This window comes from Frankliniella occidentalis, unplaced genomic scaffold (genome assembly GCF_000697945.3).
Source record: "Frankliniella occidentalis isolate FOCC.00 unplaced genomic scaffold, Focc_3.1 Scaffold25, whole genome shotgun sequence".
Lineage (NCBI taxonomy): Eukaryota > Metazoa > Arthropoda > Insecta > Thysanoptera > Thripidae > Frankliniella > Frankliniella occidentalis.
In genome coordinates, this window is record NW_026267155.1 from 2,509,266 (window position 1) to 2,531,088 (window position 21,823).

The 21,823-nt window shown below is 37.1% G+C and overlaps 4 protein-coding genes across 8 annotated transcripts in view; 2 read left to right on the forward strand and 2 right to left on the reverse strand.

Moving 5' to 3' along the window:
- Positions 1 to 7,402, reverse strand: part of LOC113206736 (ribonuclease 3) — a 15,409-nt gene extending 8,007 nt beyond the window's left edge. The window contains exons 1-16 of one of the 2 annotated variants that reach the window (XM_052265294.1): positions 7,058 to 7,402; positions 5,382 to 6,889; positions 5,147 to 5,290; positions 4,908 to 5,062; positions 4,681 to 4,820; positions 4,386 to 4,553; positions 4,098 to 4,287; positions 3,903 to 4,019; positions 3,676 to 3,819; positions 3,434 to 3,578; positions 1,336 to 1,543; positions 1,049 to 1,182; positions 860 to 972; positions 535 to 755; positions 318 to 449; positions 88 to 231 (exon numbers count right to left, since the gene is read on the reverse strand). In XM_052265294.1, the coding sequence (XP_052121254.1) occupies positions 88 to 231; positions 318 to 449; positions 535 to 755; positions 860 to 972; positions 1,049 to 1,182; positions 1,336 to 1,543; positions 3,434 to 3,578; positions 3,676 to 3,819; positions 3,903 to 4,019; positions 4,098 to 4,287; positions 4,386 to 4,553; positions 4,681 to 4,820; positions 4,908 to 5,062; positions 5,147 to 5,290; positions 5,382 to 6,730 (3,504 nt within the window). In that variant the 5' untranslated portion in view covers positions 6,731 to 6,889; positions 7,058 to 7,402. Of the gene's footprint in view, positions 1 to 87; positions 232 to 317; positions 450 to 534; positions 756 to 859; positions 973 to 1,048; positions 1,183 to 1,335; positions 1,544 to 3,433; positions 3,579 to 3,675; positions 3,820 to 3,902; positions 4,020 to 4,097; positions 4,288 to 4,385; positions 4,554 to 4,680; positions 4,821 to 4,907; positions 5,063 to 5,146; positions 5,291 to 5,381; positions 6,890 to 7,012 lie in introns of both variants that reach the window. The other variant, XM_026422957.2, reaches the window with a different exon arrangement.
- Positions 7,403 to 7,456: 54 nt separating this feature from the next.
- Positions 7,457 to 8,918, forward strand: LOC113206739 (cytochrome c oxidase subunit NDUFA4). The gene is made up of 3 exons (XM_026422962.2): positions 7,457 to 7,629; positions 8,000 to 8,146; positions 8,707 to 8,918. Exons 1-3 carry the CDS (start codon positions 7,579 to 7,581, stop codon positions 8,755 to 8,757), a joined length of 249 nt encoding a protein of 82 aa, XP_026278747.1. The 5' UTR covers positions 7,457 to 7,578; the 3' UTR covers positions 8,758 to 8,918.
- A 738-nt stretch (positions 8,919 to 9,656) lies between these two features.
- On the reverse strand, positions 9,657 to 16,907 carry LOC113206737 (leucine-rich repeat protein soc-2 homolog). The gene has a single exon (XM_026422958.2). It carries the CDS (start codon positions 16,542 to 16,544, stop codon positions 14,661 to 14,663), a length of 1,884 nt encoding a protein of 627 aa, XP_026278743.1. The 5' UTR covers positions 16,545 to 16,907; the 3' UTR covers positions 9,657 to 14,660.
- A 20-nt stretch (positions 16,908 to 16,927) lies between these two features.
- LOC113206738 (RNA-binding protein RO60) lies at positions 16,928 to 21,683 on the forward strand. 4 transcript variants are annotated; one of them, XM_026422961.2, is made up of 10 exons: positions 16,928 to 16,947; positions 17,725 to 17,947; positions 18,069 to 18,252; positions 18,346 to 18,501; positions 18,582 to 18,796; positions 18,896 to 19,101; positions 19,175 to 19,301; positions 19,387 to 19,746; positions 19,844 to 20,019; positions 20,139 to 21,683. In XM_026422961.2, the coding sequence occupies exons 2-10, from the start codon at positions 17,747 to 17,749 to the stop codon at positions 20,269 to 20,271; spliced, it is 1,758 nt and encodes a 585-aa protein (XP_026278746.1). In that variant the 5' UTR covers positions 16,928 to 16,947; positions 17,725 to 17,746; the 3' UTR covers positions 20,272 to 21,683. The 4 variants fall into 4 exon arrangements, with proteins under 4 accessions (XP_026278746.1, XP_026278745.1, XP_052121256.1 ...); XM_026422960.2 differs by lacking the exon at positions 16,928 to 16,947 and adding an exon at positions 17,080 to 17,200; XM_052265296.1 differs by lacking the exon at positions 16,928 to 16,947 and adding an exon at positions 17,152 to 17,192.
- The last annotated feature ends 140 nt before the right edge of the window (positions 21,684 to 21,823 follow it).

Sequence of the window (21,823 nt, forward strand, 5' to 3'; positions counted from 1 at the left end):
ATTATTATTATTATTATTATTATGACAACAAAGCAAAATGAAACAAATATAGTAGCACAATAAAACAGGGCTTTGATAGCATCTTACCTGCAAAACAGGGAAATGCTCAATCCATTGACGGTCTCCAGCAGGTTCTTGTTCTTGAAGGGGATGTAGGGCATAGTTCATCCAAACATCAACAAGGCTCATCTGTTCTTTCCACAAGGTAGAGCCAAAAACTTTATCAGCCACCTGAATTGTCAGAAGAGGATACTTATGCAGATTTCTCCCATCCCCTATAAAGCTAATAAATTAAGCATCTAGGATTTTCAAATTACCTCAATTCCTCCATCAAGAAATAAGGCACCCATAAGAGCTTCAAAACAATTTGCCATAGCATGTCTCAACTCTAAATCATGGCATAAATCAGATCCATGAGCATACAGCATGTATGAGTCCAGATTTAAGCGCTGCAAATAAAGTAACAGTAACAATTTACTACAAAGTTAATAAAAAAATACCAAAGCCATAGCATCAATCTGGCCATGTGCTGACCTTGGCCATAACAGCAAGGTGTTGATTTTGAACTATAGCTGCCCTATAAGTTGCCAATCCACCTTCTTCAAGGTCTGGGAAAAGGTGGAAAAGATGTATACTTGTGATGAATTCAACAACAGCGTCACCCAGAAATTCCAATCGTTCATTATGACCAATATTTGACTCTGTAGCTTCCTTTTTACCAAACCTTGACATTATTTGAATAAGAGTATTGATTCCTAATGAATGAATGAAAAAAAATAATTATCTCAAAATTAGAGCAAAAGTAGGGTAAGTGGTTGTTTGGATGATCATTGATTAACTCAGAGCACTTTGGACTAACCTCTTTTGCGAGTATTCATGTAATGAATGCGCCTGTCACCATACTCAGGCTGCCTTATTCCACAATTGGTCAAAGAGTTACGTGCATGATCAGGATTTGTTCCAAAATTTTCTCTAAGAAAAAATTGATTCCAGAATGTTAACACATGCAACTAAAGAAAAATCTAACACACATTTTTAGTTCTTTTACCTGTAGGATGGGTGGGTAAGAGCAAGCTGTAGTAGGTATCTATTTTTAAACTTGTAATCCATATCTTCTTCTAATTGGTCAAGAGACTTGTGAAATCTCAAGTGGCAAACCAAAACAGGCAGCAATAAGGCATGCTGTGAAACAGAGGTGAGTGGTAAGTAATGAAACAAACAAAACAGGCAATAGATTGAATTGAAGCATAAGACATAAGATGTGCACAAAATTATACATTAAGGAAAAAATTGCCACAAAGACTCTAGCTAGGAATGGCCTTATTTTAAGAGTACCTGAATTATATCACACATGATTCCTGTCCTGCAAAATCCTTGACTACTGAGAGCAATAGTAACATCACGTTTCATTTTGCTAACAGTGCGCATTTCTTGAAGCCGATTTTCTTTCCCCATAAGTTTGCGCTTGTCTTCAGCTGATGGCTTTGCCATATTGGCAAGTAGATGACGAAATTTTACATACTCCCTCCATTGTTTCTGGTACCTGATTAAAGAAATTTCATGTGTTGACAACAGAACAGGAATGAAAAATAAGAAAAGATAGATCATTAAGATAACTACAGGGCTATTTCTACATAAATAAGCAGATGCTGAAGTTGCCTGAAAAATTAAACATAGGCACCGCATGCATTAAGAAAGGGTACATGACAAGTTCCCAAAGTTTAAGCAACAGGCTTGAAAGTGTCTGTGGACTTAACTTCAAAAATTGACTTCTACCAACGAGATGAATGATATCAAAGATGTATCACTACCACCTCCAGCTTATAAATGGTTAAGATTTCAAGATGTTCCCTGTACCATACAGAACTCCCCCCACCCCAGGAAAAAAAAGATCAATTAAAAAGTTAGATGACAAAAAAACAGTTTGATATGAGCACTTACATATTCTAATCAAGCTTCTAAACTGAATAACAAATTAACACACAGTTAAGGCTGCTAGACCAGCTTAAGCTCATAACATCCATTCTAATGCTTATATTTCTGTTACATGCTTTCCCTTAGAATAAAATACATGCAAACAACTTTTAATGGACACAGAAACAGAAACTGACACATTGCTTGTAACTAAATCACTTCACAGCAAAAGCAATATCCTAAACATATTCATACAAAGCAGCAAATTACATAATGGAAAATAAAACACATTGTAACAAAAGGAATCTCATTCAAAAACTTAATTTGAGCATATATATATATATATTGAACAGTTTATGATATGACTTTAAGTTTGTTCTTGAAAAAAAAAAAAAGTGAAATTCCTAGGTTCTTTTATCTGATGTAAGATGAAAGGTTTACTATTAGACAATACACTTCTGCAACAAAACAACCTCATCTCACAATCCGTCTGTTCAGCAAAGACAATCGCAACCCTTCACCGCAGATACCACACAGCCACATGTTGTTGCCTGGCCTTGAGCATCAGGACTGAAGACCAAGGCCAAGGCCCAGTTGCAGCAGCATTTCTGTAGTCCAGCACTATGTCAGAGATTTGCTTACATAAAATCTCTGATAAAGGCTATGGACATAGCTGCCAATAGGCCCTGCATGTACTGTTTGATGCATGCCTTCAGTATGTGAATAGGTATTGAGGTGGGACGGCTTTGCAGATGAAATCAGGCATATTGAGGAGAGCACAATCTTAAGACCGAGCCATCAGTAAGAAAAACCACATGGCTCCAGCAGATTTGCCCCAATCAATATCACCTTGAGCTTTAGAAACTACACACTGCCTGAAAACCAAAGACAGAAATGGAAACCATGATGGTCAAACCAGTAACTACAGGAGTCACAACAATGATGCACAAACATTTAATCAAGATTCAATACCCCAAGATCACTTTTCTGAAAAGTGAAACATTCATGTTCATTATGAATTTAAATGCTGAGTAAGAGCATGCACAGCACAAAATTAATAAAGATAAGACAAACAGATGTATATCAATTTGTGTGAGCGTGTGTGTTTTTTGTTTTGTTTTTAAGAGTAGAAAACAATTAAATGTGAAACCAGCAATCAAGGGAAACAGAGGTTGTCTTGAGCTTGCAAATTTTTCAATAACAATGTTCCACAGTATTATTTTGGGGGCAAAATATAAAACCTTGGATTTTTGAGCAGAAAAAGCAGCAAAGAAAGATGGTTTCCCAAATGATACAAAGAAGATAAATGTAAGGGTGGGCTAGGCCCATTGACAGCTTAGATAAGAAAATCAAGCAGCACATATTGGAACTGACATCATTACATACTCATAAAAGGCAACATGCTTTACAACTGAGGAGAGAGAACCTGATCCAAACACCAGTAGAAGAAAGAGCAAGGTAACACATAACATAGCTGCCCTTGAGTTCTACACAATTTCCATTCAGAAAAAACACTTACTCTGCATTGCCGGCATAACTAAGTTGAGGAGGACGAATACCAAAGTGAACTATCTCAGGAAATCGGCCCTCATCCATAGTTTCTCGGTCTAGTTGGTCAACACGCAAAGAACATGGCTTCATACCTGGCTTAGTTACAACCATGCCTACAAAATGAAACAATAAACCAAAAATGAAAACAAAAGACAAAACCAAAAAAAATATTGTCATCTAGAAGAAATTAAACTTGGAGCTTGTACTTACATTTCACTTCATCAGCAAATGTTTGCCAATCATATAAAGACATATTGTAAATTTCATTCAAACGTTCTTCTGGTACAAGGGGCTTATTGCTCTTCAGTAAGTATTTAAGAACTTCATTCATTGACAGTATTTCCTTGCCATTCTCTAAAAAAAATATTACATAAAACACCAAACTGATTTAGAGGGAAAAGATAAATCATTCATGATATGATACAGGTCATATATACCAGGTAGATCTCGGACAAATCTTGGCATGAAATGAAATTGATTACAACCAGCAGGATCCTCAAAAGCTCTCAAATCTAAATCAAGTAGCTCCAACACTTCATGAAAAAGGTAGTTATCTGTAAAATAATAATAATAATACGTAATACATAAGAATATAGCTCATTTGGATCACTTGTGAAGTTAAAGTAACTTACTGAACAAATCCAGTTCCTTAATTGTGAAGTTTTCAGGCATTGATTCGTCTACATACAAGATTGTGTACTCTATGTTGAACCTTATTACTTTACATGTTGGAAGTTTCACAAGAGGGAAGTGTGACAACATAGAGAATCCTTCAAAAATGTACTCATGGGAATCATGTTCAATTATTGTAGGAGTTTTGGTCTGAAAGAAACAGAAAATAAAAAACAGTCAATTTAACACTATTTTCCAAAGATACTCATCAATTTCCAATTAACTTAATGCAATAAAAGAGCATTTACCAAAAAATTCACAGGAGGTGACATGGTTATACGATAATGGTACAGTTTTCCTGCATTGTTGGTATTTATGTTACATTTCTCAAGTTTTTGTTCACCGACATAAACATTGTGCCTGATTCCTGAACGACGAGCACGATGACTACAGCGACATAAAGGCCCATCATTCATCTAAAATTGAAAAATTGTTGTTCTCAGACCAGAGATAAAGGGAGGGACACAATTAGGAAACTAATCCAGTTAACATTTGGATGAAGATAAAATATGAAAATTAAGAACGCTGTGATGAACTTTGTACCTCTCCTGTTTCATTGTGCCATAGTTCAGGGTGAAGTCTTTGGGGATGCTTCTTTTTTCTCTCCAGTTCAATCATAGCCTTATCTTCTTCATCTGATGAACTATCTTCACAGCTACTAGATGATGACGAATTATCTTCTTCTAAAAAATTTAATTTGCCAAAATATGTTAAAGCTATTAAAAACCATTTAAGAGCAATACATATGTTAAGGAAATCACTTCACATACTTGCGTGCCTGCACATTCTAAATTTAGTCCTCCTCGGAGATGGCTGTTGGACTGGAAATGTCTCACGTGCACGCTCTGCCCTCTGAATAAGTTGGAAGTCAAACTGTTCACAAAGCTCCAGCAGCTTAGGTGTTGCCTCCATCAGATTGGGGTGACTGAAAACACAAGGAAACTGTGACTTTTTCTAACATGCACATGCAGACTATGGAGTTGAGGATAGAGTAAGGTTTGTCACTTACTGAGGACTCCTCCTGTAATAAAGATCGGCAGGTGCAGACCGCGTCCAAGTCTGTTTCTCTAGCTCAATAATTTCATCAGCTTCCATTTTAGATAAGACATCCAGTTTATTTGCCATTTCTTCCAAGTTTTTGCAATTATTAAGTCTAAGAGAAATAGAAAATTTAAAATATTTCAAAAAATTAAAAAAGAATTTTATATTTAAGTGGGAAAAAAAGAAAAGAGTTAAAGATGTACCTCCATCGTTCAACCAAAGATTCTCTTTCGGATCTGGACTGCTGCCGTTCCCGTGCAAACAATGACTCCCCATTTTTCCTCGCATCAGGAGATATTTTCTTCTCTTTCCAAACTACAGAATCTATTTTCCTGTTGTCTGCAACCACTTTAGAAGACAAATCAGGACCCTCCATAGAGGCTGGGTCTTCACATTTTAAATCTTGCCTCGTTAATCCATTTAAACTATTGCATTCATCGTTATTTTGCCCAGACAAAGGTGAGCCATTCCTCTGTGGTTCAATTTGATTATCACTTGATTGTTTTGGACTCTCCTGTCTTAACCTTTTGGAAGTTCTAGATGGTGACATCCTGTTGCGCTTGGATGGATCGAGCACTCTGCTGTGTGATTTAGATCTTCTACGATTACCCTGATAGCAAGGGCTAGCTGATCTGGATCTCTTCCTAGAAGAAAAGGTTGATCTAGACTGCTGACGATCACGACTAGAAGATCTTGATCGCCTCTTCACACGGTTGATAGATCGCGATCGCCGCCGATCGCGGTTGGGAGATCTTGACCTCCTTGTTGAATGACTGTTGGACCTAGAGCGTCGGCTTACTCTACTTCCTGATCTAGACCTTCTGGAAATGGTCTTTCTAGACTGTCTTCCATGACTTCGTGACCTGGAACGTCTATTTCGATCAGATAAACACCTTGACTTTTCCCTGATAGGACTTCTGGATCGTGATCTTCTAGCATAATTGTTAGACCTACAGTGCCTTGAGCTTATTCTAGACGAAGAGCGTTTTGGAGATCGTGATCTGGATCTTCTTGAACGAGAAATGGACTCTCTACTAGTTTTTTGGCTCTGTAAGTCATTGTCCTGTTCTTTTGGTAAGGTGGCATCATACCCAGGGGGTGGAAATGGAAATCCTGTTTTCCACTTCAAGGCGTCAAATTGAGGCTGTTTCAGGAGAGGAGGAGGAACACTAAAATTGGGCTGAGGAACTGGAAACAAAGGTGGAGGCACTGACATGGGAGGAAGAAATGGAAGCCCCTGAAAAAAGGGGCTAGGAGTAGGGGCATGATGTAGGAACTGAAAATCAAAAGGACTTGGATAGGCCATTTCCAAAGCAAAGGATTCCTGGATTTGCCTAGAGCTTCCCTGAACAGCCACATAGGAAACAGGAGCAGGTTCTTCATGTGTTCCATTTGCATGGGTAGCAGGGGCAGACTGTGCCTCAGGTGGGGGAGGTGGGCCACTTGGTGGAGGACCTGGAGGAAGTGGAGGTAGTATGGATAAAGGCAAGCCAGGAGGCAGCGGAGGGAGTGGTGGCAGCGGGGGCTGACTTGGTTGGCTTGATGTGTGCATAGTGCAAAGGCACTAAACTGCAGTCAAATGACGATGTAACAAAGAAAATTGAGCAGCTAGTTTGCCAAAAAATTGACCATAATGAAGAGGATGGTTGTTGGGTGTTGGATTCTTCAGCTAGAGATGGATGATAGGACCCTCTCGGCGATAATGGACATGCTGAAATTAAAAATCACAGTGAGACTAAGAAAGTAAAATCAAAGATGATGTTAAAATTAACATTAGTATAACCGGGAGAAATACATAACATGATATTAGAGTCACAGGCCAAAGGTAACTAACCTAAAACGGATTTAAACGGCATTAACGGAGACTCGTTATTCTTACATGTTGATTTCCTACTATTGATAGCAGAGTGCACTTAACAAATGTATCAATAATGCAACATTTTTCCGATGCACAATATCTGTTTGCACCAACACATCCTTAAATTAATTCGAATTAATTTTTAAAAAATCGTCGAACCCTAACCCAACATCCCGATCCCATCAAAATGTGCTGCAAGATGCGGGGAGGGGGGCGGGGGGAGACCGGCCCATCTTAAAAATTATGTTTCACTATTACCAGATTTTTTTGCATCAAATTTAAGAGGGAAATATTTAAAGTCAGCTGTGAAGTAAAAGTAGTTTTTCATTAATGTCTGGTTTTGATGGTTTAGATCGTTTTGTCGTTTTGGTTAGTCAATGTGGTCCCAACTGGTCACAAGCAGCTGCGTCGTCTGATTTGAGGTCTGCCTCGCCTGTCTGCTGTCTGTCTTATTCTGATTTTTCTTCGAAGTAGGAAGTTGGAAGTTCCTCTGCGAAGAAATACTACTTCTTAGGTTACCTTAATAACTTTAATTTATCAAAATGCCTAAATTCCCTGGAACAAGTATTGCTAGCCTGAAACAGAGGAAAGAGGTATGAGTGGTTAATCTATTCTGTTTGTTTCTTAATGTTCTCTCTCAGCATAACCTTGAAGGTCGGAAGGTGTTGTGAACATCGTTTCACAATTCTATTAACCCTTTTCGTTTCTTTATCGTAACTGTCAACTTAAAATATCTTTCGAACTGTTTTGAGACATTTTGAGATATTTTAAACCGCCTACCCTCGCTTTCCTAACGCTCAGATGATGTACGCGGTCTTGTACTGGTTTGGTGTATTAACCCATTTTGATTTGATACCCTACATATATTTGCTGATGTTGAGACTCTTTGAAGAAGTTAATTATTTATCGGTCAAAGCAATGTGTAGAATGGTTCATTCATTTACAAATATTATTTTTTTCCAGTTGATTCCTGTTTGGCTCTGCATTGGTGTTGGATTCCTCTTGTCTGGCGGTTACACCTTAAGATTGGCTCTGAAGAACCCTGATGTTACATGGAACAGGACTAGCAACCCAGAGCCATGGCAAGAATATGAACATAAGAACTACAAGGTAAGACTCCCCCCCTTTTTTTGTGTAATTTGTTATGTATAGGTGGGAATTGGTAATTATATAAGTCAAAATGTCGAAAGAATGAACTCACAGCAGATCTGGGAAACAGTCCCAACAGGGACTGGACCTGCCCTGAAACTTGCCTATAGGTGATATTCGGCGTATTTTTGCCCCCATTTTGTGACCCAAAAATTGAACAAAGTGACTGAGCGCCTCTGGATTTTTTTTTCTATCTAAGTCTCTATAATATAAGACTGTCAACAAAATTTGGTATCTCTTGGGTGTTTCCTGAATTTAAAAAAGTACCCAAACCTAACTAGGACCAAACATGGCGGCCAAAACATGATTGCTGATCACCTATACAGGTCAAAAAATTTTGGTGTTTATCTAGTATCTGTCCGGACTGTTTCCCAGCTCTGTCAGTGCTCAATTTATGATGATGAATTTTTTAGTATGTTATTGATACTTATCAATTTTTATGAATGGTTTAGATACCTTTGATTTGAAGCTTAGTGTTCTATTCTATTTCAACTAATCATTGTCTTCTTTTTATTTTCAAGATCATCAACCCCATCGAAAGGAAGATTGGCACTGATGCTCCTAAGTTTTAATTCCACTGCTGTCTAGAAGATTAATTAGAAAAGTAAAATGCTCATCCACTGGTCGTTGAGGTCTTTTATTCCAATAAGCATCCATCTAATGTTCAGCATTGAATTCCTGTTTCTTTAAAGTTATTGTACATATGGTATGAGCTTGAAAATAAAATTTTAACAATCTTGTGAGTGAAATACATTATGAAAGGATCATTTGGTATGAAAGATAAGCAGAGTTTTGAGGACATGCCTTTATTTTCTTTCTGGTTATAGAATAGCAGTTACATTCTTTAATTCCGAAGAATGGAAACAACCAGAATAGTCTAGGCCATGTGATGAACCTGACACTACTGGCTGAACTGATTCAACAGATGAATCATTGCACCTTTGCTATCAAATAGCCAGTATATTTGCACTGAAAGTAATTAACAGATCAAAAAGGAAATTTGCAAGGTACTGCTATGCCCAAGCAAGTTGAGAAGCTTTTCAAAATAATTGGTGATTATCACAGAAGAACAACCAAAGTAGTGTCAATTCTCACAAAATTTCTGATTAGGATTTGGCAGGTTTCCTTTTTACTTAACATTAGCAACATGAAATATTGATGTCAGATTAAATGTTGGATAATGTTCATACAAATGATATGTCTCATTTAACACCACTGCTTAGGTGGCAGAGACTTCTTACCTAACACTTTCTTTACATAAAATTTACATTTAAGAAAAAACGGAACAATCCTAGACAAGATTATGAAACAAAACATACTGTTGATTTAATTGAAACCATACAAGAGCTTCATTCATCCATCATGTGTAGCCATCAGGAAATTGATACAGAACTGAAAAAAGATGAGAAACCTGCAGCAGTATACAATCTAAACCAACAGACTATTCTCTTGGCTTTCTTTTGCTAGCATCTTCTTTCCCATCACAGTTTTTATTGTCATAATGTACATCAGCTCAGTTTTTGATAAAAACAGACAATTGTGAAATAGACTTCTATTGAACCAGTGATATCTGGACATTGATATTTCAAGGCTACAGCACATAGATACGTGCATCAGCTAAGAAAATTCAGTTTAATAATACTGGTAATAATTCAAACTAGACTAACAAATAATACAATATTGAGAATTGAGTTACACACAAATTAAAGCTTTTGGTTGTGCATCCCAACTTGCCATGTAATGGAAGTGGTAAACCAAGTTACATTGATGCAAGGTTAGATGTTAGGTACAACAGCTCCTCAGGTACAAACAACAAGCGGGCATTGAGCTTGACCTTTTCCCCAAGTATAGATACATAACTTGCTACATCTAAAACATGAACATTTAATGGACAGGCTATTGCACCAATTACCTTCACATTGATCTAAAACACTACTCAGTATGTTGTGTTGATGTGTGAAATGTGAAGCAAAAATTCAATCAAAATGTAAGTTTGCAATTTTAAAAGAACACAACAAAGCAAACAGACAAGGTTCTAGAAATGTAAATTATCAAAATTGTTTTCAAATGTCTCATGTGTGTTGTGTTAACAAGAAAGAGAAAAAAAATCTTGAAGTTTGATGAGATCATAGTATTTCAATGGGGGTACAAGCCCCTTAATGGGGCTGAAAGTGCAGATAACAAATATCACTTGAATGAGGTGTCATAACTAAATGAGTATAGATCATCACAAATGCAGAAGGAATTTTTAGAGGCTTATGCTGGATTTAGTCTCGTGAGGCGAGGCCCGTAATTCTGTCCTCACCTCAGCTGAGGCACGGGCTTCAAAGATTTTGAAGACTGATTGGCTATACAAGCTTGGCAAGCTAATCAGAGCCCACTAAATCCAGCATACAAGCTACAAATTCACCTCACAACAACAGTCATACTTCCAAAGAGTTAAAACAAATCAATTTCAACAATAACACAGAACCACATACAGACTGCAATCAAAACATGGTATAGAGGAAAGAAGATGCTTTTGAAGGATCACCCACAGAAAATATTAGCAACAAAATTTAAAAAGAAACAGCAATATATAGCAACACACCAACAAGCAAAATCCCTTCAACCATTGATGTACTGACATGCACACATATATACTGAATATATATATCTGTAATACACCATACGTAATCAATTGGATACTTCCATTAAATGTCAATAAAAAGATATAATCTTTCCTATTTTGAAACAAACAATTTAAACAAATGAAATCAGTTTCAAATTCATACATCCACTATCTGCAAGGAGTATAGCGTCCTCACAGATGTCTTTCAACAGAAAAACTTCACAAAATATCACCATTTAAAGCTTTAAAAATATTTTTTTCTTAATCTATCAAGTCATGAGGCTGATTTTGAAGCCAATAACAATGCAAGCACATCCAGCGTGCTATTCATTTGCAGAAAATAAAATAGGCCTTTACATGAGCATTTAAGTATAGTCCAGAGCGATGTACTGTTCTTTGTTCTGTTTTTTCTTTGTTCACAAGACACAGAGGGAGCAATATATACTGATAAAACATTAAAATGGACAAACACTCAATACAATGCTAGAGAATGAAGAAAGCTCTCACAAAGGAAAGGCAGAGATCACTTAAAAATGACAGACCAATCAAAACAACTGATATAAAAACTCACAGATGCCAAATTTTGTTAGACTTGACTGTAAACAATAACAGGATACAACATTATACCCAGAACAATCACAATACACTTAACAGACACCAGTCATATTTAGTAAAACAATACCCAGGAACAGTTGCTGCATAATTCTAAAAAGAATGAAATTCAACTTTTATCACCCAAAACTCATGAGACCAAGAATTCCTGTTACTGACTCTCTCTGAAAGCATTGTAAAGTCTCAATTCAACATGGCATATAATGTGGAGCTTTCAACATTTGATCCATATTGCAAAATACAATTATGGTACAACAAATCAACAAGATTACAATTCTTCTTTCAGTCTATGATACTTCTCTAACACTTACAACTTAAGCTTTCTACTTTCTTATCCTCTGATAACAAAACTGCAGATTAAAAACATTAATAAGCATACTAGGTCAGATGGCACAACAGTAGCTTGCTCAAGCTGCAGCCTCAACCTATCTAGCAAGTTAGTAGTTACACATATGACTACACTATACATCAAATCACAAATTTCGTCTCTTAGATGATTCTTGCATTGTAATACAAAAAAGTAGTAAGTATAAGCGTCAAAACTTATACTTTAAGGCCATTCAACCCTCCTACATGTCTTAACAGCCACGAGCAATACACATGCTCATTCTCATAGTAAAATTCCTAACACATATCATTCACCCTGTCTTCAAAATTCATTCACACAATAATCACACAAGTACATCAGTTCAAGTTTCAAAATGTGGAAAAATTAGAAGTATAACTACTTTAGGCAAAGAATTAAAATACACATCACAGAGCTTCATTGGGAGATACCAAGAGGCATTACAAATAATAGTGGTTTATATAGTTTAGTGGAAAAATAAGAGCAAGGAGAAAGAGAAAACCATAAAAAATTAAAAGACAGTAAAAAAGCAAGCCAAATTGGCACTGACACCAAATAATGTGAGAAGATAAGAGAGAGAGAGAGACTTTGTGAATTTTTTTTCTCTGATGGCTTATGCATAGAGTCCAAATCAACACAACAAAAGACTCTCAAAATATATAATTTTATGCCGTGGTATGCCATGGTAACTTACAACACATCAAAGAACAAATAGACTCCACACTACGTTCAGAGATGTTTGTTCATCAGCTAACTACAATGAGAGTTGAAATAGACTACAGGTTATTGAGAGAGTATAAGAATACCCAAGTCAGTAACATACACTCAATAAATACTTTAGAGGGTTTAGTTGAACAGTTAGCCTTTAATTAAATGCACTGCAATCACTTTCAGAGATTTACCATACAAATCATAACAGATAGATAATACACAATTTGTAAAACACTAGATTATAGTGCAATGTGAAAACTCTACAAAAGTTATCCTAGGGGAGCTGGAACACACAGAAAATAATGTTATCTATAAGCAGCTTTCCTAGATACAAACAAATGAAAAGAACATTCACACTGTGGGCATCTAGATTGTATTCAAGGCATATAGAGAAAAGCTCATTAATGTTACTGTAAAATCTTTTCCATACTGAAAAGCTTCCAGGATGTGGATTGAGAGATGACAAACATACCTATAACATACTTGTTAGAGAGGTGTTGGAAATTGATCCACTTATCCAATCATATAAATATTTACAGTTTGGACTGTGTTCTCCGAACGTCATAGACATCTTACAGAGGAACAATTAAATAATACTATATTTTAATGTATGCAAAGACTATATGGACAATCAACACACTATTAACTAAAGGCACAGAAAGCCTAGTAAATTTATAAGAAAAGGGCGAGATAAGAGAAGCAATGATCTAAAACTATCATAGAGAGGCACACATGCAGAAGTAAAAATTATAGATGACTTTGTTCTATTTTGGGAAAATTCTGGAGGGGGTTATTGAGGCCGTTACAGTTTCATAAGATCCAGAGATATATACTGAGTTTGGCACATTCAAACTACAAAGTCAGACAAGGCAAAATTAATTTTTAAATTCTCTACTAACATCTATGCTTTAAGAAAGATGGTTAATATTTTTTGGCATGTCAGTTTAGTAGGCCTTGTACTTTGGCTACAGCATAGTTGATGCTAAGATAATTAACACACATTATAATTACACTGAAAGCCATTATTTATAGAACTAGTTAGGAATAAATAAGCTTTAAGCTGTATTGACCAGATTAACATAAAATACATCTAAAAGGATTAAAATGTCATTTTAACCATGTCGCATATTTTAAAAAAGCATGTCTGGGAATGACAGCTGCAGTTCCCTGGAGAAGCATAGAAATAGCAGTGCGTTCATTCAGTAACTTTTTAAGTCAAACAAATAATATTTGCAGGAGTGGTTTACTTGTTCCAATTTCCTCACACCCGAAAGAAAACAAGACCGGTTGAAATCATCAACTTTTTTCAGCTAATGTGCAAAACAAATTCTCTGAAACAAAGGGAAATCACACTGCATTCTTTGGGCATCTATTTTAACTACCACTGCCCATCCCGTACTTCCAACACAGCATCAAAAAATTAAAAATGTTGATAAGAAATCTTAAATTCTGAGCAAGAAAGAAATGCACATGATCAATGTGCCTCACGTCTGAACAAATTTTAAGAACATGTTATTCACAGAAAGGACAACAAGAGTTTTAGCCACATTAATGTAACAGGGGTCTTATACTTTGTGCCTGTATGGCCCGTTTCAGGAAACTATACAGCGGTAAGAGTAAGACATGTCAACACAATAAAATTCAACAATACGACAATGCTTTAGCAATACGAAAATGGGGTCTGGTGAAACTAGAGTTGCTTAGACATGATCATTGAACAATACACACTCAGGCTGCAAAGTGCAAGAGGCTCAGTCTGAAGTCAAATGAGCAAACATGTATGCTAAAGTACACTTTAATTCTGAAAGGCCATTCTAAACATATTGATGTGAAATCCCTCATTATACCAACTCTTCACCTGTACAATAAATAAGATTAGAATGGCCACTGACCTGAGCATTGTAGAAATGTGACTACCCCAAGACAAAATGTGATTAACTATATACAAATATGTTTTTGTTAAATTTTATCGGCATTTCATTCATGAATAGGGAAAGTAAGATTACCTTGTTTAAACATTCATTAGAAATTAATGTGAAATAAATTATGGGCTATCATGCTCAGCTTTATGCAGAAAAAACATACTTTAACCTCTCCTCTTGGTTCAACAGCAGATTCTTTGAGTTTTGTGAATCTATCATGCAGACCAAATGTTCATAAAACAATAAATATTGAGCAGGTAGTTTAATGCAACTTCACATAGCACGATATGGCCCTTGTAACTTGAGATATTGAATCACAAGGGAAGGTCCCTTACTAACAATATCTGCTGGAATCTGAGAGAGGGGACAGTTTTCAATGCTCATAATCTGAAGACTTGAACACAAAGCTAGCTCAAATGGAAGATTATGCAAATTAGGATTGTCATTAATATAAAGCTGCTCCAATTGTTCCAAGCTTCCTATTTCTTCTGGCAACTGAATTAAATTATTTTCACCTACACTGAGATATGTTAAGTTATTTAAATGGCCAATAGCTCTCGGCAGAACAGTGACTTGATTAGACTGCACAACAAGCTTTTGGAGTTCCCGCAAGTAACCAATTTCATTCGGTAATGTTTCAATTTTATTCTCTTCCAGGTCAAGAACACGAAGTTTGCGTAGATTTCCAATGCTGGGAGGAAGCCGCCTCAACAAGTTGTTTGACAAAATTAGTACTTCCAGGTTGAGTAAATTCTGTATGTCTTCTGGTAACTTTGACAGCTGATTTGTTCCAAGGTTCAATTCTACCATATTCACCCATGTACCCATGTCTAAGGGTAGTGCGGTGAGCTGATTTTCTTTCATGATTAACTTAGTCAGATTTTTGGCCCGGGAAAAGATACCATAAGGAATCTTATCAATTTGATTGTGTTCCAGGTTAATTGACTGGACATTGGTGAATTGAGCTGGTCCTCCAGATGGATAAGCAGTAAAATTATTTCTTGATAGAGTAATGGTTGTTAGCTCTGAAAGACTAGACAATAGGCCTTCAGGAAGAACAGAAATAGCATTGCCTTCAACATTGAATTCATCCATGTGTTTGCAATTACTAAGTGATTGAGGAACTGCATTCAGGCGGTTGTATCTTAGCCCGAGACGTTGCAGTTGGGCAAGTTGTCCAATGCTGTCTGGGATGTCCAGTAATTCATTATGTTGTAAATCCAGAGTTAAGAGTTGAACACAATTGCCAATTTCCTCTGGCAAATGCTCGAGGTGATTATGAGATACGTCAAATGTTACAAGATTGACTAGATTACCAATGCCAGCTGGTAATTCTTTAATTTTATTTTCTCGCAAAGAGAGCATTGTGAGGTTTGTAAGGTGGCAAATTTCATCATTGACCACCTTGATACGATTAAACCTCAGAAATAGCGTAGTCAATGAGAGCAACTTATAGACTACATCGGGGATCTCGTTGAGTTTGTTGTGGCGAAGGTCCAGAACCTTGAGCATCTTGAGATTTGATAAAGATTCAGGAAGACTTGTAAGAGAGTTTTCACTAAGGGCCAGAGTACGCAAATTTGTCAAACTTCCAATTTCTGATGGGAGAGTTGAAAGTTTGTTCCCATACAAATAGAACTCTGTGAGATGAGTCAACTCTCTGACTGTGGGTGGCAGCATAGTAATGTTGGACTTACTAAGATCAAGACGAGTGTCCCCTTCTTCTTTGTTCTTCAGGAACTCTTTACAGCAATCTAGATCAGCCTGCAGTGGTCGACATTTTTTGACAGTTGGTTTGGGGTGTTTGGATTCGGGATGTTTGACAGTAACCACCTTAGGCTTGCCGTCTAGGCCAGCTGTTGAAAGTTTCTTCTCGGTAGATTGTAGGTCCAAAGGAAGCTGAGTCGTAACGTTTGAGACAGTAGCTGTTGACCCTGTAGCCATGGTGGCGATTCCGTTCACTATTGACGAAATTTCGATTTGTTCCTCTTGTTCGCACTGAAATCCCTGATGGTTCAGGCCACCCGTGGAACCCTTGTAGTCTGCCAGTCTTTCTGCGACTACGCTGCTCTCCGCACCTCGGCTCCGACCCGCTTTTCTCATTCTACGCCGTACAGCAATGAGAAACTGGGATAAAACCACACATTTCTCAAACATACACAAGAATTGGGCACGCCGTAACGTAAATTGTCACTGAGAGCGAAAACTAGCAGCTGATAAATCGTGCGACAGCAGCCATGGAACGCGTAGCTAATCGGACCAATCACGAGCCCGGATTCCAAATTCGAAGCTCCCTTAAACTCCACGGAACTCCACTGTACTCCCGAACTCCAACGCGCGCCCCGCCCCACCCGCATCTTTGGAGGGCCCATATACCTGGAAACAATTCTGTGTTTCTGTGACAACACTTTCATAAGTTCACAATTTTCTGCTGAGCACAGTAAAGGCCAGTTAAAGCACTCAGAAGAAATATACCGAGAGAAAAGAAGAAAATTGTACTGCGTTTGACCACAATCGAAAGTCAGTGTTCGAGTGCGAAATCAGTGTTTGCAACAATCCGGTATGTGCTGTGTATGTAAACTGCAGTGAATATGTTGGAACAGATCTGGCCTTAGCCCATGTGTAGGCAAGGTACTAAAATTCTCTTTAGTCCTAAAAATTTACTGCCGTTTTCTCTCATGTTCTTTACCGATTCCTTTGCGTTTGTGAAGTAAGCGCTGCGCTAGAATAGAACGTAAACGTATGGCACCACTGTCTCGTCGATCATCGCCGTCGTGGTTGGAGTAGACGAAACACAAATTCCAGGTTGTTTGGTGGGTTTGGTTTCATATCATTTTGTTTCTGTGTTTTGCGAAGATTAGCAGGTTCCTTTGCAATTTATTGCTGCTCTTTTTGGCTTTGAGAAAGTCTACTCTAGATAATTTTAGATCCTGCTACTTGTCTTTACCTCCTTGCCTATTGTTGTCTATTTGCACCAAAGAATAAAATTGGGGATATTTCACTAAGCAATATAGCTTGTGTGCGTGTGTGTCGCGCGTTAGGTTTCTTCTTTGCTAAGGTGGTGCTTTACGAGGTCCTGTTAAGTCCAGTTCCTGTACTTTTGGCATTTTCAATTTAGATGTAAACATAGCCTCTCATTTTGTAGTAACTCTTTATTCCGCTTTGCCATCTGTTTGAGAAGTTTTCACAACTTAAACTCTGTCAGGGAAAGGCTCAAAGAAAAGTCTTCGGTTGTCTCTCTTATGTAGTCAGCTACACAATTGTCAGCTCATATCAATCAATAATCAATGTCAGGGTTACTCATACATTGTTCATGACTTAAACCCTCTTTTTGCAGATTGATTTTGGAGATATAGAAAATGGCTTCTACGTCAGGATTGCCCCCTGCTGATGTACGTTTGAAAAGGTTTCTTCATTATGGTTCAGAAGCTCCATTGTGTGTACCAGGAGATCGATTATTCCTCAACTGTTTCCTCTTGGAAAAGCTAACTGCTGTGGAGGAAATGTTGGCTAATTGTGCTGCTGACAAGCAAGGAGATGCTGTCAATCACATACTTAAAGTATGTTGTCACCAAATTTGTATATTTTATGGCATTTTAGAAAATGTTTCAGGGGGGAGTCTCTTAGTATGCTCTTTTGAAAGTTTCTAGCGGGCTCATTCTTCTGTACTCTTGGTTGTAGGCATTTATGGATGGATATTCTGGGTACCCAGATTGTCTTATATTTGCTTTAGCAGTATGTGCTACTCAAAGAAGTAGTCAACAGCTATGTCATCAAGCATACATTGCAGTGAAAAAAATTTGCAAAACTCCTAAAGATCTTTTTCTCTTTTGCACCTTTTCAAAGAAGTTATGCACATCAACTGGTATGTCAAGAAAACTATATGTCTCAAAGTTTCTCATTTATATGAGGCTTAAGGCTATTCATAGCATCCTGTATTCCTTTGCTCACCCGACAGGCTATACTGGATTTGGATGGCGGAGAGCTTTGTGCAGCTGGTATCTCAGTAAAGAACCGTTGGAGTTGGCCACCTGTGTTACTCAATACAGAGGGGCTCACGGGTTCACTCACAGAGATCTCTTTAAGTTGTGCCACATAAAGACAGATGACAAAGGTTTGAATGTTAATCATTTCTTTTCCTGTGCAGAGTGCGTTATAAAATTGTGCTTATATTTACTATTTTTACTTTCCCAGCCAAAAGTACCATCATCTGTTATGTCATGAAAGGGCTGGAAGCTGCTAAAATACTGCCTCACAAGGACGATCCTGATGTTCAAAAGGTTCTTTCATACCTTCAGCTTATAGAAGATGTTAAGCATCAGACAGATGCTCAAGCCTGTGCTCGTCTCTTTGAAGCTCATCAACTACCAAAGGAAATGGTGCCAAGTACTCTCTACAAATCGGCCGAAGCAAGTTACCCTCTTTTAATTGTGCCTTTAATATTTTATATGGTTGTTTTGTTTTTTTAAGTCACTAATTGTTTCTTTATGTTTCGTTTTGTTCTTCAGGTTATGATTGCTTTGGTTCCAACTATGCCACTTCGTGATCTTTTAGATTCTATTATTCGCTTAAGTTGTGCTGGACTTCTCAAGACAGGAGAACCCCTTGAAGCACTCATAATTGATCGTCTTGTTGATCAAACTGCTATTGTTGAGTCCCAGCTCCACCCAACTGAAGTGTATTGTTCAATTAAGCAATATGAAAATCATGCCATGTGAGTTGTTGGTAAATTACCTGGTTTTCTAATGGCATCTATCAAACCACTTAACTTTAACTATGCTCTACAGAAATACTCATATTCTGATGGAAAAACTTAGAAAGCAAGGGAAAACAGAAAAACCTTTGAAACCAGCACCAAAACCAAATGCTAAGATAATCTCAGCTTTGAATAAATTGTTGGTCTCGACGTTCAAGGTACATGTTCATAAAATGTCTTGTCATCCTAGTATTCAAGCTAAGTGAATGGTGCGTAAATAATCTTAAAACTGCTTTACTGTAGCTGCTTGTTCCAACTGGAATGAGATATCTTCTGGCCCTGGATTTGTCATCAAACATGCAAACCTGGAAATGTAATGGAGAAAGGGATGTGAAACCAGCTGAGGCAGCAGTGCTTTTGGCATTGTGCCTTCTGAATGCTGAGAGGGAAGTGACGGTTGCTTCATTCCCACCAGTGCTGGGTGCACCACCTGAAGAAGAATTAATTGATCCGGTCAACCCAGTCCTCATGACAGTATCCCGACGTGGGAAAAAGAAACTTGGAGAAACTATTTATCCCCGCAAAACTGAACTTCAGCCTATGGTCCCTTTGCAGTTGGACAAGGAATTATCTGTTCCTGCGAATTTGGAAAAAGCTAAGGAGGTGAGGTCGCAATTGTAAAAAAATTATGATTTGTATAAATGCATGGTGCTGTTTTCAATCATTTTAATACATACTATTTTATATTTATCATTCTCAGCCTCTGCTGGGTCCTGTTGAAGTTTGTCAGCCTATTGTCTGGGCCCAGCAAATCAAAAAACCAGTTGATGTATTCATAGTTATCACAGACTATGTCACTCTACGTAAACGAGAGTTCTTGGAACCATCTGCAGCTTTACAGGAGTACAGACAAGTAATGAACTTGCCAAACACAAAGTAAGATTAAGAAATATCTTAAAACAGTGCATTTATGTCATTATTCATTTTAGAACCACATTGTATTCTATGTATTTTGCCCTGTCCACATTACTGATGACCTATTTGTTTTTCTTTAGGTTTATCACCTGTGCTCTTGTAGCAAATACTCTGGATGTTGCTGCCCACAACGATCTTGGTATGCTTGATATTGTTGGTTTTAATGGAAAAGTGGCACGTATCATCGAGGCCTTCTCCCGTGGAGCTTTTTGATTGGGCCCTTCTAACAAAGGATTTTCAGTGGTCTCAATAGAAATGGTCAACTTCAAATTTGTTGTAATTTAAGTTTAAAGTGGGTTTTAAAAATATTTTAAGTTTTGACTCGCGTAACCTGAACCTGGACTTAAAGCATTTATAGTATTGATTATCATTTTTGATATGCATGTGATGATAGAAGCGAAGGCGAACAGATTTTGTTTTAAAGTCATTTGCACCTTGTGTAAAATGTGCTTAACATCCATCGTAGATTCACTCAATCTTGGAGCATAATGTGTTCACCTTTGGTTCTAGTTTACCTCTTGTTATGAATCTTTTGGAATCTCTCAGATGTGAAGGTGAAATTTAAATTTATTCTCTCAGCATGGTTCAAAACTGAAGGATAGCAAGATAATATTTAAAAGCATTTGAGAAATTTTGAAGTTCAAGTCCAACATTTATATAATGTTACAGATTTGTTTCTTTGGAAAAGGGAATTCTTTTTGGTGGTTTCGTTATTTATTTTCTTTTGTGTATACTTTGAAGGTTGTTCAGCTTAATGTTTTTTAAGCTAAACATAGGTATATATTCTTTTTAGTAATTGATGAATTGCCCCACCCTTAGTGCCAGCAATTGAATGTTGTTCTAGCAGTTACTGTACTGCTAATCTTTTTCTCTTTTTTTTTTTTTTTTATATTTTTGTAAAGTATTTATGGTGTATTTTTCTCTAAGACCAACCAGAATTCCTGAAGTAATAAACATGTTTGTGATTATCATTGTAGTACTAAATAGTGAGCCATAGAACGTGAGTAATTTACATTCTTATTCTTCAAGGTCTGTAGTGGAATTGCTCTGATGGGCTCCACATGAGCGTACAAAGCAAGTTGGCTGTAAAAGTCTGAAACTAAATCCATAATCGCTTTAGAACTTTGTGATATTTTTATAGTCTTATCAAAACACAGCCAAAGCAGTTCAAGTGTGCATTTATCACTTTCTGAACTTCATTAACAATTCAGCTTAGTACACTTGTAGTGCTGTAGGGTACTTTGTTATAGATAATTCACAAGGTCAAGTTCTTTGACTGTAACATTTGCTGTAATTGGTGATTTTTGAGACGATAACCTAATTAATTTCTTTATTTTTTATACAAGGACAAATCATTAGTTAGAAAGTAGGAGAAAAAGCTCTCTTCATCCCCTATTTCCCCCCATTATTACTTGTCTTAAATTCTTGCCTTTTATTGTTTACAAAGTGTTAAATAGGCTTTAGTATGATTGAAATATTGTGATAGAGTTGTAGCTATGGTAAAAAAACAATGTGGAGGCCAAAGTCAGGGTCCTGAAATGCCTTCCAGGCCAATTATTTTGTATTTTAGTTATGGTGACACCCAAGAAGCACTTAAAATCTGAATAAAATGCTCTCTGCTTCAATATGTGCTATTCTATTACATTTTTACCTTGTACCGCAACTTGTTGCTCTTACAGTCTGAACTGCCAAAATTTTGCAACCTACTGCACTTAATCTTCATTTCTCTACTAAGTAAGAAAATTTAGCTCAGTTGTAGAAATGA

Coding starts and splice junctions, on each gene's coding strand:
- LOC113206739 (XM_026422962.2), top strand. CDS start 7,579: ATGCCTAAATTCCCTGGAACAAGTATTGCTAGCCTGAAACAGAGGAAA. Junction 7,630..7,999: donor GCCTGAAACAGAGGAAAGAG/GTATGAGTGGTT, acceptor ATTTTTTTCCAG/TTGATTCCTGTTTGGCTCTG. Junction 8,147..8,706: donor ATGAACATAAGAACTACAAG/GTAAGACTCCCC, acceptor TTTATTTTCAAG/ATCATCAACCCCATCGAAAG.
- LOC113206737 (XM_026422958.2), bottom strand. CDS start 16,544: ATGTTTGAGAAATGTGTGGTTTTATCCCAGTTTCTCATTGCTGTACGG.
- LOC113206738 (XM_026422961.2), top strand. CDS start 17,747: ATGGCTTCTACGTCAGGATTGCCCCCTGCTGATGTACGTTTGAAAAGG. Junction 18,253..18,345: donor GAAGTTATGCACATCAACTG/GTATGTCAAGAA, acceptor CTCACCCGACAG/GCTATACTGGATTTGGATGG. Junction 19,747..19,843: donor ATTTGGAAAAAGCTAAGGAG/GTGAGGTCGCAA, acceptor TATCATTCTCAG/CCTCTGCTGGGTCCTGTTGA.